General features: G+C 46.0%; 1 protein-coding gene across 1 annotated transcript in view; it reads right to left on the reverse strand.

Annotated features, from left to right (window-relative positions):
• Window positions 1–1,340: 1,340 nt before the first annotated feature.
• The window catches only part of ARPC4 (actin related protein 2/3 complex subunit 4), a 46,280-nt gene continuing 30,528 nt past the window's right edge, over window positions 1,341–17,092 (reverse strand). The window contains exons 5-6 of the mRNA XM_068252820.1: window positions 5,426–5,596; window positions 1,341–2,272 (exon numbers count right to left, since the gene is read on the reverse strand). Of these exons, the coding sequence (XP_068108921.1) occupies window positions 2,267–2,272; window positions 5,426–5,596 (177 nt within the window). The 3' untranslated portion in view covers window positions 1,341–2,266. The remainder of the gene's footprint in view (window positions 2,273–5,425; window positions 5,597–17,092) is intronic.

Here is a 17,092-nt window from a genome sequence, read left to right on the forward strand (position 1 = left end):
TTGTTGTGTGCCTCATGGTCTAAGCAGGACCCCACACCCAACCAGAGACCTGTCTACAATACTTGCAGTGCTGTCAGCTTTGATGTGCACATACTGTGCAATCTACATGGAGATGTAAACCGGGGACTACCTGTATACGAGAGTCCATAGACTTTCATATCAACATTCACATAGAAGTCTTATATTCTTGGGAGTAAGACAACGCTCTTGTCTTTTTCATTAGGTCTTAACTGTATATTGCATCTGATTTAGTCCCGGCTATCTGGAACTCGGGCATCTGGCAGTCTCAACCAACCAGCATGGGGGTGTAGCAGAGCAGCACACTGGAAACAATTTACAAATCCTCCAGGTGCTGGTCCTCTTCACTCCTGCAGCTGACGGCTGCATCCTCATATGGCTCCCGGCATGTCACATGCACACTTCAGGAGCCATCTGAAGATGCAGCAGAGCTGCTGTTAGCTGCAGGAGGGAAGAGAACCGGCACCTGGAGGTTTTGTAAATTATTTCCGCTGTCCACATTTTATTTCTGGGGGAAGCAAGTATTAATCTTACGCCTGGTTACTTGAATTCTCAAGCAACCAGCACATCAGGCAATCCCCGCCTGTGCTGGCTAATACGGACGTAACTATTTACGAATACAATATTGTCTTAACTCTCGGTAAAAGAATTACCGTATTTGTCAGCATGTAAGACGCACCTTTTCTCCCCCAAAATTGGGATAAAAATTTGCGTCTTCTATGCCAAATACAGAGAGTCCCCGACTTACAAACCCCCGACGATACGAACTGCTGGGATGTCGGGGACTCCCTGTATTGTGTCCTCCGTTGCTCCCCTTGAATGATGTAAAGCAGTGGCAGCACGGCTCTGGGCTCACCTAATCCATTGGCTCCACAGCACCAATCAGAGACCGCTCTCCTCCCTCATGACTCCTCTATTGCTGGCTTCTGCTGATCACATCAGCAGAAGCCGGCACTTAAGAAGCAATGAGAAAGAGGTCTCTTTTTCTTTCCCCTTTTAAAAAGGGAGAGGTCTCTAGTCGTCGCTGGAGCCGATTAATTTGGTGAGCCCACTGACCCATGCTGCCCCTAGCATTACATAATTCGGGGGAGCATAGGAGGACAATAGGGGGAAGCAGGGGACATAAGGGGTCAGAATAATTGGGGAGACTATCTACTAGACACTCCTGAACCATGGGCGCACCAGGTTTAGTATATATTTTGCCCTCTATACAAAGGAGCGTCTTGTTTGCCAAAAATATGGCACCTTAGTATAGCCGAAACCAAATTTACATGGGTAAACTTGTTATGCAACTGACAGGCGATCAAAGGAACAAACACAGAGACAGGACAAAAAGGCTTTATTTTTTGTTTTGAATAAGAAAAATCTACATTAAGTGCAAAAAAAGCAGAAGATACAGAAGAAATACCATTTCTCAGATTCCCAATTCTCATGACATGGGGGAGTCAGGGTACACTGAAAATAGTGCTCTGAAAAAAAATCAGAATTACCGTTTCAGAGATAAACCGTACGATTTGGGCAAAAAAAAAGAAAAAGAAAAGTAGAAACAAAGGTGGCGTCTGAACCTGAAAGGCCCGGCGGTCTTAAGATCCATCCTCTGAACAAGCTGGGGAGTGGACCACCCTGTAGAGACCCCTACTGAAATACACACCTAAAATACAGTACCGCTGGCAGTCTGATAGGTAATGTACAGTTCTCTCTAGGAGACCTGACAGATCGCAGGGCACGGGCCTGCAGCAAGCAATGCATACACCAAGCTATGTATTTATTTGATCCTTGGCCGACTATATATAGAAAATAACTTTATGGGGGTTTAAGAGAAGAGGGAGCAGCAAAAGCTGATAATGCACTGAAGAAAAGCCCCTTCAATGTGGCTGAAGGTTCCAGTTGTGGGCACTTACGTAAAATCACTTATTACCTTCTTTGTAAAGACTGCTGAAAAGAAAAAAAAAATAACGCAATAAAAAATAAAAAAAGAAGATTACAGGTTCAACCAAGCACATATGTTTTGTCTCAAAATAACAATAAAAATATTCTGTCCCATCCTGTGGGGGAATTTGGAATGAAGGTAAATGCTGTGTACATTTTTTCCCCCTGAGGTTAACTTGACAGACATTCACCGATATCCTTACTCTGCATTTATATGCAAGCCCCTCCCTCGGCCCTTTACTTCCCCGCCCCCGCGGGGCAGCGATAGAGATTCAGGAGCAAAAATGAGGGAGTCACATCCGCCGTTCACACATGGTTATTAAAACTGCAAGAAAAGGAACATAAAAAGGGGTTAAAAACAAGAAATGGTATATTTACAGTGTTTCCTGTAAAGTCCACAAAAAATAAAAATACATTTGCATTTCAACTTTAAAACTGAGATTCCTTTTCATTCTACTCTAGCACTGGGACCCAGAGTCAGCTTGTTGGCGATTGTGGACTCTTACACATGCTCCGCCCCTCTGATAGCTGGGCGGGATCAGTGCTGCAGTGCAGACACGAGCCGCCTGCACAGTCCCAATGTCTCGGCTATTTCTGCTGGAGCTCACGCAGCACGGAGCTAGCGGGCATGTGCAGGGAGGCCACTTTTGGAGGTCGCAGTGCTGGAATGAGACTGCAGATGAAGCCTTTTTAGGGTCCAGAGGTGAATACCCCTAGGGGCACTTTTAAATCTCACATATTTACCTTAAAGAAAAAACTTGTAACAAAACAAAAAAAAAAATTTCCTCTGGTGGATACTTGCCTCTAGATCCTAACGAGGCTTCCCCGTCCTCCGGTGTCCCGGCAATCCAACACTTTGACCCCCCCCCCCCCCCGAACATCGGCAGGCTAAATATTTACCTACTGCGATCCAGTGCAGGCACAAAAGCATCTCTTCTTGCGGGCTGAGGCAGAAATAGCCGAGCCCTATCGTATCCGCCCTACTGCGCAGGCTCGAGTCCTTTGTGCCTGCGCAGTAGAGTGGATACGATTGGATTCGGCTATTTCCGCCTTGGCCCGAATGAAGACCGGCTACTGCGCCTGTGTTGGATCGCGGTAGGTATTTAAGCGCAGGCGCACTACTTGTCAAGCTTTGTCGAGGGTCTTTCGGGGGAGCCAGCGCTGTATTCCCCCAGGCTACAGAGGATGTTGATGCCTCATTGGGACCCTGAGGCTACCCCCTCCCGAGGTAGGCATTCCAAAGAGGGTTTTTTTTATGTTAGCGGTTTTTTTTTTTTAAAAAGCCAATGTAAATCCGAACAGATACAGAGCCCCTTGCTCCACTCACGGTCCCCTCCTTCCAGCGCTGTCACACACATTTAATTTGCAGTCTTGGGAGGCTTTGGAAGCACTCGTGTACCTGAGTACCCAGTAGCTCCATACTGCGAATGTATGACAGCGCTAGAGACTGCACAGATGCCGTACGGAGCAGCCCCAGTGCTCCCGAAGCTTCCCACGGCAGCACAGAGCAGTGTCTACCTGATCAGAATACTGCTACTGGGGGTACGGGAAGGTTCTACAGGACCCAGAGCCTTACCACTCTCCATAGGTAACTGTTTTTTTTCAATTTACATTCACTTTAAGCAATAAGGGCTAAGAGATGGAACAGCTCTATATGTAAAAGTAAAATGGTACTGTTGATGTAATCAGAATCACTAAAATGCTTTTTGACCTTTAACCCTTCTGGCGGTCTAATTAATTTCGCCAGGAGGGAGCGCAGCAGTTTTTTTTTTTTTTTTTAAATCATGTAGGGAGCCCAGGGCTCGCTACATGATAGCCGCTGCTCAGCCGCATCCCCCCGCCTGCTTTGATCAGGAAATCCCGTTCAAAGAACGGGTTTTCCTGGAGGGCTTCCCCCATCGCCATGGCGATGGGGCGGGATGACGTCACCGACGTCGTGGCGTCATTGGGAGTCCCGATCCAACCCTCAGCGCTGCCTGGCACTGATTGGCCAGGCAGCGCACAGGGTCTGGGGGGGCAGCGTGGCACGACGGATAGCGGCGAACGAGCGCGGGGCGGCGGCGATCGGTGTGCTGACGCAGCTAGCAAATTGCTAGCTGCGTGCAGCAAGAAAAAAAAATTAAGGGGTTACCGCCAGGGAGGTTAATGTGCATAGCTTAAGAGGTCCAACACACCCCTTGTTTCTGCGTAGGGGCCCTGTTCCCACTGAGGTCACTCCCTGAATGATCACCACTTTCATCAGTCACCAGCATTTGCATAGTGATGCAATTAAAGAGTAACCGTAACGAAGGACTGAATTTCATCCCAATCAGTAGCTGATACCCGATACCCCCTTTCCCATGAGAAATCTTTCCCTTTTCTCAAATAGATAATCAGGGGGGCTCTGTATAGCTGGTATTGTGGTGAAACCCCTCCCACAGTGTGATGTCAGCACCTAGGTATTGACATCACACTGTGGGAGCCTTGTTGCATTGTGGGAAATAACAGCTGTTTCCAAATGCCAAAAATGCATTATCATTTTCCACAGACATCACCTGCCAGCAGTAAAGATGTCACCATGTGATAAATGTCAGAATGTAAATCAGGGAGAGGAAAGATTTTACAATGGGCAAACACTGACTAAATCATTTATACATAATTATTGCAAACATCAAGCACTTTTTTTCCATTGTGTTATTTTCACTGGAGTGCCTCTTTAAAGGGAATCTAAACTGAGAAGCATATGGATTTTTCCTTTTAAAATACCAGTTGCCTGACTCTCCTGCTGATCCTGTGTCTCTAAAACCACAGCCCCTCAACAAGCATGCAGAGCAGGTGCTCTGACTGAAGTCAGACTGGATTAGCTGCATGATTCAGCCACTACTGCAGCAAATAGATCAGCAGGACTACCAGGCAACTGGTATTGTTTAAAAGGAAACATCCATATCCCTCTCAGTTTAGGTTGCCTTTAAGAATCATCAGTGTTGATTGGTCAGTAGGCCTGAGCAACCTGTTAGCACTGAGGACTCCACTGCATCAGTTGTATGAATATCAATAAAGCCTGGTACACACTTTCAAGGGCAAACCGCTTTGCGGCATTGGTTCAATGGACCCTGCATTAGTTGGCATGCGAAAGCAAATGCATATTTGCATGAGCATTGCCTCATGAATAGCCAATCAGGCCAAATTTGCTCAGCCAGTTGTGTCAGGTGTTCACTTGGTGTTTAATGCACACATTTAAATTCTCTGTGCAGCGACACTTTCAATTATGATTGGTCAATCAATGAACAATTATACCACCTCCACGTAGTATGAAAGTCAACAGATATTGAATACTATGAGCAGACTGCATAGGTAAGCTCTTGTGCTACGTGGAGATTGGTCAGTAACTGGCCAATCATAATGGGGAGTGTATACCAGGCTAAAATCATCCCTCAGGAAGTGACCCCAGAAGGAGCTGCAGTCATGCTCTTCCTGGTATTCAGCAAACGGTCCTTACGTTCTTTAGGAATTCCTCGGCTACGATACGAGCTCTGGCATTGACTGACAGCTTCATTTCGCTGATCTCCTTGTCGATCTCCTCCATGAAGTGAATAACGAAGTCAACCAGCTTGTGTTTGTACATTTGCTCCGTGTGGAAGTTTGTGATCAGGAAGCTGATGTCGTATCCCTGGAAACGAGACAAATGTTCTGGTGAGGAGAATGGCAGCCATCTGATGTGACGCTGTGTTCCCAATCCCGGATCTCCAATTCCGCCCACACATCAGAGGTGCAGACCAACAATGGAAAGAACATTGCCTGTAATTTACCACGTTACTCAGCATCACAGGAGATATATAACAGAAAGCAGCAGGGGGCAGTAAAACACGGCTGAGGTTACATATCAGGATGTGCCCGATTACATGGCTGGACAAGAGCCAGATATCTGGCAACCAAAGAGTCCTAAAGAGAACCTGAAGTGTGAGGAATATGGAGGCTGCCATCATTATTCCCTTATAAACAATGCCAGTTACCAGGCTGCCATGCTGAGCTTTTGGCTTTAGTGTCACACAACTGCAACAAGCATGCCGACAGAGTCACAGCATATGATCTGTACAGGATCTTCTCAAAAAATTTGCATACTGTGATAAAGTTCATTATTTTCTGTAATGTACTGATAAACATTAGACTTTCATATATTTTAGATTCAAATACACACAACTGGAGTAGTTCAAGCCTTTTATTGTTTTAATATTGATGATTTTGGCATACAGCTCATGAAAACCCAAAATTCCTATCTCAAAAAATTAGCATATTTCATCCGACCAATAAAAGAAAAGTGTTTTTAAAACAAAAAAAGTCAACCTTCAAATAATTATGTTCAGTTATGCACTCAATACTTGGTCGGGAATCCTTTTGCAGAAATGACTGCTTCAATGCGGCGTGGCATGGAGGCAATCAGCCTGTGGCACTGCTCAGGTGTTATGGATGCCCAGGATGCTTCGATAGCGGCCTTAAAGGGGAACTGAAGAGAGAGGTATATGGAGGCTGTCATGTTTATTTCCTTTTAGACAATACCAGTTGCCTGGCAGCCCTGCTGATCCTCTGCCTCTAATACTATTAGCCATAGCCCCTGAACAAGCAGGCAGCAGATCAGGTGTTTTAGTGGTTCAGACTTATAAGTCTGATCTGACAAGACTAGCTGCATGCTTGTTTCTGGTTTTAATCAGATACTACTGCAGAGAAATAGACCAGCAGGGCTGCCAGGCAACTGGTATTGATTAAAAGGAAATAAACATGACAGCCTCCATATACCTCTCTCTTCAGTTCCCCTTTAAGCTCATCCAGAGTGTTGGGTCTTGCGTCTCTCAACTTTCTCTTAACAATATCCCACAGGGTTCAGGTCAGGAGAGTTGGCAGGCTAATTGAGCACAGTAGCCTGTGCCATGGTAAATGGTCAGTAAACCATTTACCAGTGGTTTTGGCACTGTGAGCAGGTGCCAGGTCGTGCTGAAAAATGAAATCTTCATCTCCATAAAGCTTTTCAGCAGATGGAAGCATGAAGTGCTCTAAAATCTCCCGATAGCTAGCTGCATTGACCCTACCCTTGATAAAACACAGTGGACCAACACCAGCAGCTGACATGGCATCCCAGACCATCACTGACTGTGGGTACTTGACACTGGCCTTCAGGCATTTTGGCATTTCCCTCTCCCCAGTCTTCCTCCAGACTCTGGCACCTTGATTTCCGAATGACATGTAAAAGTTGCTTTCATGCGAAAAAAGTACTTTGGACCACTGAGCAACAGTCCAGTGCTTCTTCTCTGTAGCCCAGATCAGGCACTTCTGCCGCTGTTTGTGGTTCAAAAGTGGGTTCATGCTTCTATCTGCTGAAAAGCTTTATGGAGATGAAGATTTCATTTTTCAGCACGACCTGGCACCTGCTCACAGGGCCAAAACCACTGGTAAATGGTTTACTGACCATGGTATTACTGTGCTCAATTGGCCTGTCAACTCTCCTGACCTGAACCCCATAGAGAATCTGTGGGATATCGTGAAGAGAAAGTTGAGAGACGCAAGACCCAACACTCTGGATGAGCTTAAGGCCGCTATCGAAGCATCCTGGGCCTCCATAACACCTGAGCAGTAGTGCCACAGGCTGATTGCCTCCCATGCCACGCCGCATTGAAGCAGTCATTTCTGCAAAAGGATTCCCGACCAAGTATTGAGTGCATAACTGAACATAATTATTTGAAGGTTGACTTTTTTTGTTTTAAAAACACTTTTCTTTTATTGGTCGGATTAAATATGCTAATTTTTTGAGACAGGAATTTTGGGTTTTCATGAGCTGTATGCCAAAATCCTCAATATTAAAACAATAAAAGGCTTGAACTATTTCAGTTGTGTGTATTTGAATCTAAAATATATGAAAGTCTGATGTTTATCAGTACATTACAGAAAATAATGAACTTTATCACAGTATGCTAATTTTTTGAGAAGATCCTGTATGCTCATTCTTGGCCAGTGAATTACACTATTAGAGGAAGGGCGCTAGTCTAATTGAGGGGACCCAGCGGCAAACCATTTAGCCACTTCCTGCTTGTGGCAATCTGGCCGTGACAGGAAATGTATGAAATAGGGGGCCAGCAGGAAACACCAATGCTCAAATTGCATACTAGGACCTTCGTTTACGGCAACTTTTTTTTAACAACAACATTTTTTTTTAAATTATAATAAAGCAGCAATTATACAGTCAGCTTTAAAAAAAAAATATACTCACCTATGCAGGGGACAAAGCTCTGGATCCCATAGTACCTTTAGTCTTCTCTCAGTGCCCTGGGTCCACCGCAGTTCTCCCCTATGGAAGTTTACTGGACCAATGGTCGAGTAAGCCTTTGGGAGTCCTCAGAAACACTCATATCCTCAAGTGCTTCCAAAGACGGGTAGGTTCGTACTGTGCATGCACAAGTCTAGGCTCAGGCATGCATATTATGGAGCCGTCCATCTGTGGATGTACTACCCAACCCACTCCTCAAGGCGCACCAACAGTGCATGTTTTGTGGAAATACACAGGTAGTTAATCTGCTCTGCTGAGACACTAATTACCCCACCTTTGGCATGTTTGTGGTTTTCTGCAAAACATGTACTGTTAGTGGGCTTTGAAGACAGGGTTGGGGAACTGTGTTTCTCAACATTTTATTGGTATGTAACCTTTTTAAAAACCTGTACTCAACAAGTACCCCCTAGCATAGTAAACATTATCACGAGTACCCCTCGACAAATAAATATTTAATTGTAGTACATGATAATTGGTTCAAAACTATTTCCAAGCATTTAATACTGCTTTTAATGAGCTTTAACCATTTCAGCCCACGGGGATTTTTCACCTTATGCATCAGAGCAATTTTCACCTCCCATTCAATCGCTAATAACTTTATCACTACTTATCACAATTTATTGATCTATATCTTGTTTTTTTCCGCCATTAATTAGGCTCTCTTTGGGTAGTACATTTTGCTAAGAATTATTTTTTTATAAATGCATTTTTGACAGGATAAGAACAAATGGAAAAAATTCATGATTTCTCAGTTTTCGGCCATTATAGCTTTAAAATAATCCACGCTACCATAATTAAAACCTATGTATTTTATTTGCCAGTTTGTCTCGGTTATGACACCATTTAAATTTTGTCCCTATCCCAATGTATGGCGCCAATATTTTATTTGGAAATAAAGGTGCATTTTTCCCGTTTTGTGTCCATCACTATTTACAAGCTTATAATAATTATTATTATAAAAATGTTCATAGTATACCCACTTCAAATGCATATTTGACCACTTGAGGACCTAGGGCTTTCTACCCCTTAAAGAGAGTCTGAAGCGAGAATAAATCTCGCTTCAGACCTCATAAATAGCAGGGGCATGTGTGCCCCTGCTAAAACGCCGCTATAGCGCGGCTTAACGGGGGTCCCTTCACCCCCAAATCCCCCTCGATACACCAGGGGAGCGCTTCCTGGTTGGGGCAGGGCTAACCGCCGCAGCCCTGCCCCACGCGCGTCTGTCAGCGCGTATCTCCGCCTCTCCCCCGCCCCTCTCAGTCTTCCTTCACTGAGAGGGGCGGGGGAGAGGCGGCGATGCGCCGCTGACAGACGCGACTGGAGGCAGGGCTGCAGCCGTTAGCCCTGCCTCCAGGAAGAGACAGCCAGCGACTTTTTCTACGACACACTTTTGCGGGGGGTGGGTTGGGGGTGAAAGGACCCCCGTTTAGCCGCGGGATAGCGGCGTTTTAGCAGGGGCACACGTGCCCCTGCTATTTATGAGCTCTGAAGCGAGATTTATTCTCGCTTCAGAGTCTCTTTAACCTCCTTGGCGGTAACCCCGTGTGTGACACGGGGTAAGCCGCCGGAGGGTGCCGCTCAGGCCCTGCTGGGCCGATTTTCATAATTTTTGCTTTGCTGGACGCAGCTAGCACTTTGCTAGCTGCGCCAGCACTCTGATCGCCGCCGGCCCCTGCCCGATCGCCGCTATCTGCTGCGGCGCGGGCCCCCCCCCCCCTCCAGACCCCAGCGCTGCCTGGCCAATCAGTGCCAGGCAGCGCCGAGGGGTGGCCCGGGACTCCCAATGACGTCCCGACGTCAGTGACGTCGGTGACGTCATCCCGCCCCGTCGCCATGGCGACGGGGGAAGCCCTCCAGGAAATCCCGTTCTATGAACGGGATTTCCTGATCGGAGATCGCCGAAGGCGATCGAAGCGGGCGGGGGGATGCCGCTCAGCAGCGGCTATCATGTAGCGAGCCCTCGGCTCGCTACATGATAAAAAAAAAAATTTTTTTTTAAAAAACTGCTGCGCTCCCTCCTGGCGGTATTTTTCATACCGCCAAGGAGGTTAAGGACCGGCCACTTTTTTTCCATTCAGACCACTGCAGCTTTCACGGTTTATTGCTCGCTCATACAACCTACCACGTAAATGAATTTTGGCTCCTTTTCTTGTCACTAATAAAGCTTTCTTTTGATGCTATTTGATTGCTCCTGCGATTTTTACTTTTTATTATATTCATCAAAAAAGACATGAATTTTGGCAAAAAAATGATTTTTTTAACTTTCTGTGCTGACATTTTTCAAATAAAGTAAAATTTCTGTATACATGCAGCGCGAAAAATGTGGACAAACATGTTTTTGATTAAAAAAACCCATTCAGTGTATATTTATTGGTTTGGGTAAAAGTTATAGCGTTTACAAACTATGGTGCAAAAAGTGAATTTTCCCATTTTCAAGCATCTCTGACTTTTCTGACCCCCTGTCATGTTTCATGAGGGGCTAGAATTCCAGGATAGTATAAATACCCCCCAAATGACCCCATTTTGGAAAGAAGACATCCCAAAGTATTCACTGAGAGGCATAGTGAGTTCATAGATATTATTTTTTGTCACAAGTAAGCGGAAAATGACACTTTGTGAGAAAAAAAAAAAAAAAAAAAAAAGTTTCCATTTCTTCTAACTTGCGACAAAAAAAAATGAAATCTGCCACGGACTCACCATGCCCCTCTCTGAATACCTTGAAGGGTCTACTTTCCAAAATGGGTCATTTGTGGGGTGCGTTTACTGTCCTGACATTTTGGGGGGTGCTAAATTGTAAGCACCCCTGTAAAGCCTAAAGGTGCTCATTGGACTTTGGACCCCTTAGCGCAGTTAGGCTGCAAAAAAGTGCCACACATGTGGTATTGCCGTACTCAGGAGAAGTAGTATGTGTTTTGGGGTGTATTTTTACACATACCCATGCTGGGTGGGAGAAATATCTCTGTAAATGACAATTTGTTAATTTTTTTTACACACAATTGTCCATTTACAGAGATCTTTCTCCCACTCAGCATGGGTATGTGTAAAAATACACCACAAAACACATTATACTACTTCTCCTGAGTACGGCGATACCACATGTGTGGCACTTTTTTGCACCCTAACTGCGCTAAAGGGTCCAAAGTCCAATGAGTACCTTTAGGATTTCACAGGTCATTTTGAGATATTTCGTTTCAAGACTACTCCTCACGGTTTAGGGCCCCTAAAATGCCAGGGCAGTATAGGAACCCCACAAATGACCCTATTTTAGAAAGAAGACACCCCAAGGTATTCCGTTAGGAGTATGGTGAGTTCATAGAAGATTTTATTTTTTGTCAAAAGTTAGCGGAAAATGACACTTTGTGAAAAAACACAATTAAAATCAATTTCCGCTAACTTGTGACAAAAAATAAAATCTTCTATGAACTCGCCATACTACTAACGGAATACCTTGGGGTGTCTTCTTTCTAAAATGGGGTCATTTGTGGGGTTCCTATACTGCCCTGGCATTTTAGGGGCCCTAAACCGTGAGGAGTAGTCTTGAAACGAAATTTCTCAAAATGACCTGTAAAATCCTAAAGGTACTCATTGGACTTTGGGCCCTTTAGCGCAGTTAGGGTGCAAAAAAGTGCCACACATGTGGTATCGCCATACTCGGGAGAAGTAGTACAATGTGTTTTGGGGTGTATTTTTACACATACCCATGCTGGGTGGGAGAAATATCTCTGTAAATGGACAATTGTGTGTAAAAAAATCAAAAGATTGTCATTTACAGAGGTATTTCTCCCACCCAGCATGGGTATGTGTAAAAATACACCCCAAAACACATTATACTACTTCTCCCGAGTACGGCGATACCACATGTGTGGCACTTTTTTGCACCCTAACTGCACTAAGGGGCCCAAAGTCCAATGAGTACCTTTAGGATTTCACAGGTCATTTTTGTTTCAAGACTACTCCTCGCGGTTTAGGGCCCCTAAAATGCCAGGGCAGTATAGGAACCCCACTAATGACCCCATTTTAGAAAGAAGACACCCCAAGGTATTCCGTTAGGAGTATGGTGAGTTCATAGAAGTTTTTATTTTTTTGTCACAAGTTAGCGGAAATTGATTTTAATAGTTTTTTTTCACAAAGTGTCTTTTTCCGCTAACTTGTGACAAAAAATAAAATCTTCTATGAACTCCCCATACTCCGTACGGAATACCTTGGGGTGTCTTCTTTCTAGAATGGGGTCATTTGTGGGGTTCCTATACTGCCCTGGCATTTTAGGGGCCCTAAACCGTGAGGAGTAGTCTTGAAACCAAATGTCACAAAATGACCTGTGAAATCCTAAAGGTACTCATTGGACTTTGGGCCCCTTAGCGTACTTAGGGTGTAAAAAAGTGCCACACATGTGGTACCGCCGTACTCAGGAGAAGTAGTATAATGCGTTTTGGGGTGTATTTTTACACATACCCATGCTAAGTGGGAGAAATATCTCTGTAAATGACAATTGTTTGATTTTTTTACACACAATTGTCCATTTACATAGAAATTTCTCCCACCCAGCATGGGTATGTGTAAAAATACACCCCAAAACACATTATACTACTTTTCCTGAGTACGGCGGTACCACATGTGTGACACTTTTTTGCAGCCTAGGTGCGCTAAGGGGCCCAACGTCCTATTCACAGGTCATTTTGAGGCATTTGTTTTCTAGACTACTCCTCGCGGTTTAGGGCCCCTAAAATGCCAGGGCAGTATAGGAACCCCACAAGTGACCCCATTTTAGAAAGAAGACACCCCAAGGTATTCTGTTAGGAGTATGGTGAGTTCATAGAAGATTTTATTTTTTGTCAAAAGTTAGCGGAAAGTGACACTTTGTGGAAAAAAACCAATAAAAATCAATTTCCGCTAACTTTTGACAAAAAATAAAATCTTCTATGAACTCGTCATACACCTAACAGAATACCTTGGGGTGTCTTTTTTTCTAAAATGGGGTCACTTGTGGGGTTCCTATACCGCCCTGGCATTTTACGGGCCCAAAACCGTGAGTAGTCTGGAAACCAAATGTCTCAAAATGACTGTTCAGGGGTATAAGCATCTGCAAATTTTGATGACAGGTGGTCTATGAGGGGGCGAATTTTGTGGAACCGGTCATAAGCAGGGTGGCCTTTTAGATGACAGGTTGTATTGGGCCTGATCTGATGGATAGGAGTGCTAGGGGGGTGACAGGAGGTGATTGATGGGTGTCTCAGGGGGTGGTTAGAGGGGAAAATAGATGCAATCAATGCACTGGGGAGGTGATCGGAAGGGGGTCTGAGGGGGATCTGAGGGTTTGGCCGAGTGATCAGGAGCCCACACGGGGCAAATTAGGGCCTGATCTGATGGGTAGGTGTGCTAGGGGGTGACAGGAGGTGATTGATGGGTGTCTCAAGGTGTGATTAGAGGGGGGAATAGATGCAAGCAATGCACTGGCGAGGTGATCAGGGCTGGGGTCTGAGGGCATTCTGAGGGTGTGGGCGGGTGATTGAGTGCCCTAGGGGCAGATAGGGGTCTAATCTGATAGGTAGCAGTGACAGGGGGTGATTGATGGGTAATTAGTGGGTGTTTAGGGTAGAGAACCGATGTAAACACTGCACTTGGGAGGTGATCGGACGTCGGATCTGCGAGCGATCTATTGGTGTGGGTGGGTGATCAGATTGCCCGCAAGGGGCAGGTTAGGGGCTGATTGATGGGTGGCAGTGACAGCGGGTGATTGATGGGTGGCAGTGACAGGGGGTGATTGATGGGTGATTGATAGGTGATTGACAGGTAATCAGTGGGTTATTACAGGGGAGAACAGATGTAGATATTGCACTGGCGAATTGATAAGGGGGGGTCTGAGGGTAATCTGAGCGAGTAGGCGGGTGATTGGGTGCCAGCAAGGGGCAGATTAGGGTCTGATCTGATGGGTAACAGTGACAGGTGGTGATAGGGGGTGATTTATGGGTGATTGATGGGTAATTAGTGGGTGTTTAGAGGAGAGTAAACGCTGCGCTTGGGTGGTGATCTGATGTCGCATCTGCGGGCGATCTATTGGTGTGGGTGGGTAATCAGATTGCCCGCAAGGGGCAGGTTAGGGGATGATTGTTGGGTGGCAGTGACAGGGGGTGATTGATGGGTGATAGGTGATTGGCAGGTGATTGACAGGTGATCAGTGGGTTATTACAGGGAAGGATAGATGTAAATAATGCCCTGGCGAATTGATAAGGGGGGGTCTGAGGGTAATCTGAGCGTGTAGGCGGGTGATTGGGTGCCCGCAAGGGGCAGATTAGGGTCTGATCTGATAGGTAACAGTGATAGGGGGTGATTGATGGGTAATTAGTGGGTGTTTAGAGAAGATAACAGATGTAAACAATACATTTGGGAGGTAATCTGACGGCGGGTTTGCGGGCGATCTAATGGTGTGGGTGGGTGATCAGATTGCCCGCAAGGGGCAGGTTAGGGGCTGATTGATGGGTGGCAGTGACAGGGGGTGATTGATGGGTGATAGGTGATTGGCAGGTGATTGACAGGTGATCAGTGGGTTATTACAGGGAAGAACAGATGTAATGAATGCACTGGTGAATTGATAAAGGGGGGTCTGAGGGCAATCTGAGCGTGTGGGCGGGTGATTGGGTGCCCGCAAGGGGCAGATTAGGGTCTGATCTGATAGGTAAAAGTGACAGGTGGTGATAGGGGGTGATTGATGGGTGATTGATGGGTAATTAGTGTGTGTTTAGAGGAGAGAATAGATGTAAACAATGGATTTGGGAGGTGATCTGATGTCGGATCTGCGGGCGATCTATTGGTGTGGGGGGGTGATCAGATTGCCCGCAAGGGGCAGGTTAGGGGCTGATTGATGGGTGGCAGTGACAGGGGGTGATTGATGGGTGATTGACGGGTGATTGACAGGTGATCAGGGGGGATAGATGCATACAGTACATTGGGGGGGGGGTCTGGGGGGGGGGTCTGGGGAGAATCTGGGGGGTGATCAGGAGGGAGCAGGGGGCAGGGGGGGGGGGGGGTATTAAAAAAAATAGCATTGACAGATAGTGACAGGGAGTGATTGATGGGTGATTAGGGGGGTGATTGGGTGCAAACAGGGGTCTGGGGGGTGGGGTCTGATGGGTGCTGTGGGCGATCTGGGGCGGGGGGGGGGAGAAAATCAGTGTGCTTGGTGCAGACTAGGGTGGCTGCAGCCTGCCCTGGTGGTCCCTCGGACACTGGGACCACCAGGGCAGGAGGCAGCCTGTATAATACACTTTGTAAACATTACAAAGTGTATTATACACTTTGTATGCGGCGATCGTCGGGTTAACATCCCGCCGGCGCTTCCGTATGGCCGGCGGGATGTTGCGGCGAGTGAGCGGCGACAGGCGGAGGCGGAGGATCGCGTCACGGATGACGCGATCGCTCCGCCCATGCCCAAACAAGGACCGCCGCATTTTGTCAATACGGCGGTCCTTGCGGCGTCTGCTTCCCGGCCGCCATTTGTCTATACGGCGGTCGGGAAGTAGTTAAAAAGTTCAGACCCTTAGGTAACTGTCTTTTTTTTTTCCTCCATTAAAAATTATTTGGGTAATATTTTGGTGTGGGAAATAAACAGTTAATTTTTAATGTTATATGTGTAAATTGTAATGTAAAAAATAGGTAGATGTAGTTTTACTATTTGGCCACCTTGAATTTTTTTTTCACTCCTTGTGCTTCTCGCTAAGCAGAAGCACAAGGGGGATGCGGAAATTTTTCCGGGCAGAAAGACTGAAGCCTCTTGTAAGAGCGTTTCGGTTTTTCTGATGGGGAGACGGATCGGTGATCGGGAACCATGTTCCCGTTTACTGGTCCCAGGGCTACCGGGGGACACTACGGGGGCGCGCCACCGCAGCAGAGCAGCCGCCCAGACGCGAGCTTCACGTCCGGGCGGCAGAAATAGTTAATGAGCTAAAATTCTAATTTGGTGTTTCTAAAACCCCAAATCTGTTATTCTTGGTTAAGTATATCAAGCCTGAGTACCTCCTGGAACCATCAGAAGTACCCCCCTGGGGTACGTGTTGAGAACCTAGGATCTAGGGGATAAGGGTGCCTCCAAAGCCTTTCAAGGACTTCTGAAGGTAAATCTGACCATGGAAAGGGGGGGGGGGGGGGTGACAAGACAGAGGACTGTAATCACAAGTTGTAATTTGATCTCTCTCCCAGATAAGCTCATTTAAAAGCACAGGATGGTATTAACAATATGTCTGCTTTCATGAAGACAGGAAGTAGATATTGCAGATTTATTGTAGGATTTGTATCCACTGTAGCAAGGTAATGTTTTTGTTTAAAGGCTATTATGCTGTTGTGTATCTTATCGAGCAGAGAGTAAGTTCTGAGTTCAGGTCCGCTTTAATGCCTACAAAAGGCAGAAGAATGAGTGAGAAGACGAGTGCTCCGATAACAATGAGTACATGAATCAGTTCCTGGGTATGGCCCCACTCTAGCTTTCTTCTTTCCACCCACCTTTAGCGTCAGGGGAGAAAACATTAGTTATTAGAACAAGGGAGTGTGCCTGTTACTGAGTGATTTATGCTGACGGCAATGAAGCTGGCACTGTAAAGTACATGTAGGTGGATTTGGTTTTCGTCTTAATGATCTTCCTGCACTCTGCAGCTCTGAAAAACAATTCTCCTTGTGACAGGTTTGTATGCAACTCCTGGTCTCCTCCCCACCTCGGCTGCCCCCACAATGCTCTGGTCACAAGACAGAATGAAAGGCCCAGAGACGCTGAAAACATACACTGCTAAAGAAAACCTTATGGACTGAAACTATGTCTAGAATACTGCAAGCAAGCTATAACCTCAAGTCCTTTTCTACCCA

This window comes from Hyperolius riggenbachi, chromosome 9 (genome assembly GCF_040937935.1).
Source record: "Hyperolius riggenbachi isolate aHypRig1 chromosome 9, aHypRig1.pri, whole genome shotgun sequence".
Taxonomy (NCBI): Eukaryota; Metazoa; Chordata; class Amphibia; order Anura; family Hyperoliidae; genus Hyperolius; species Hyperolius riggenbachi.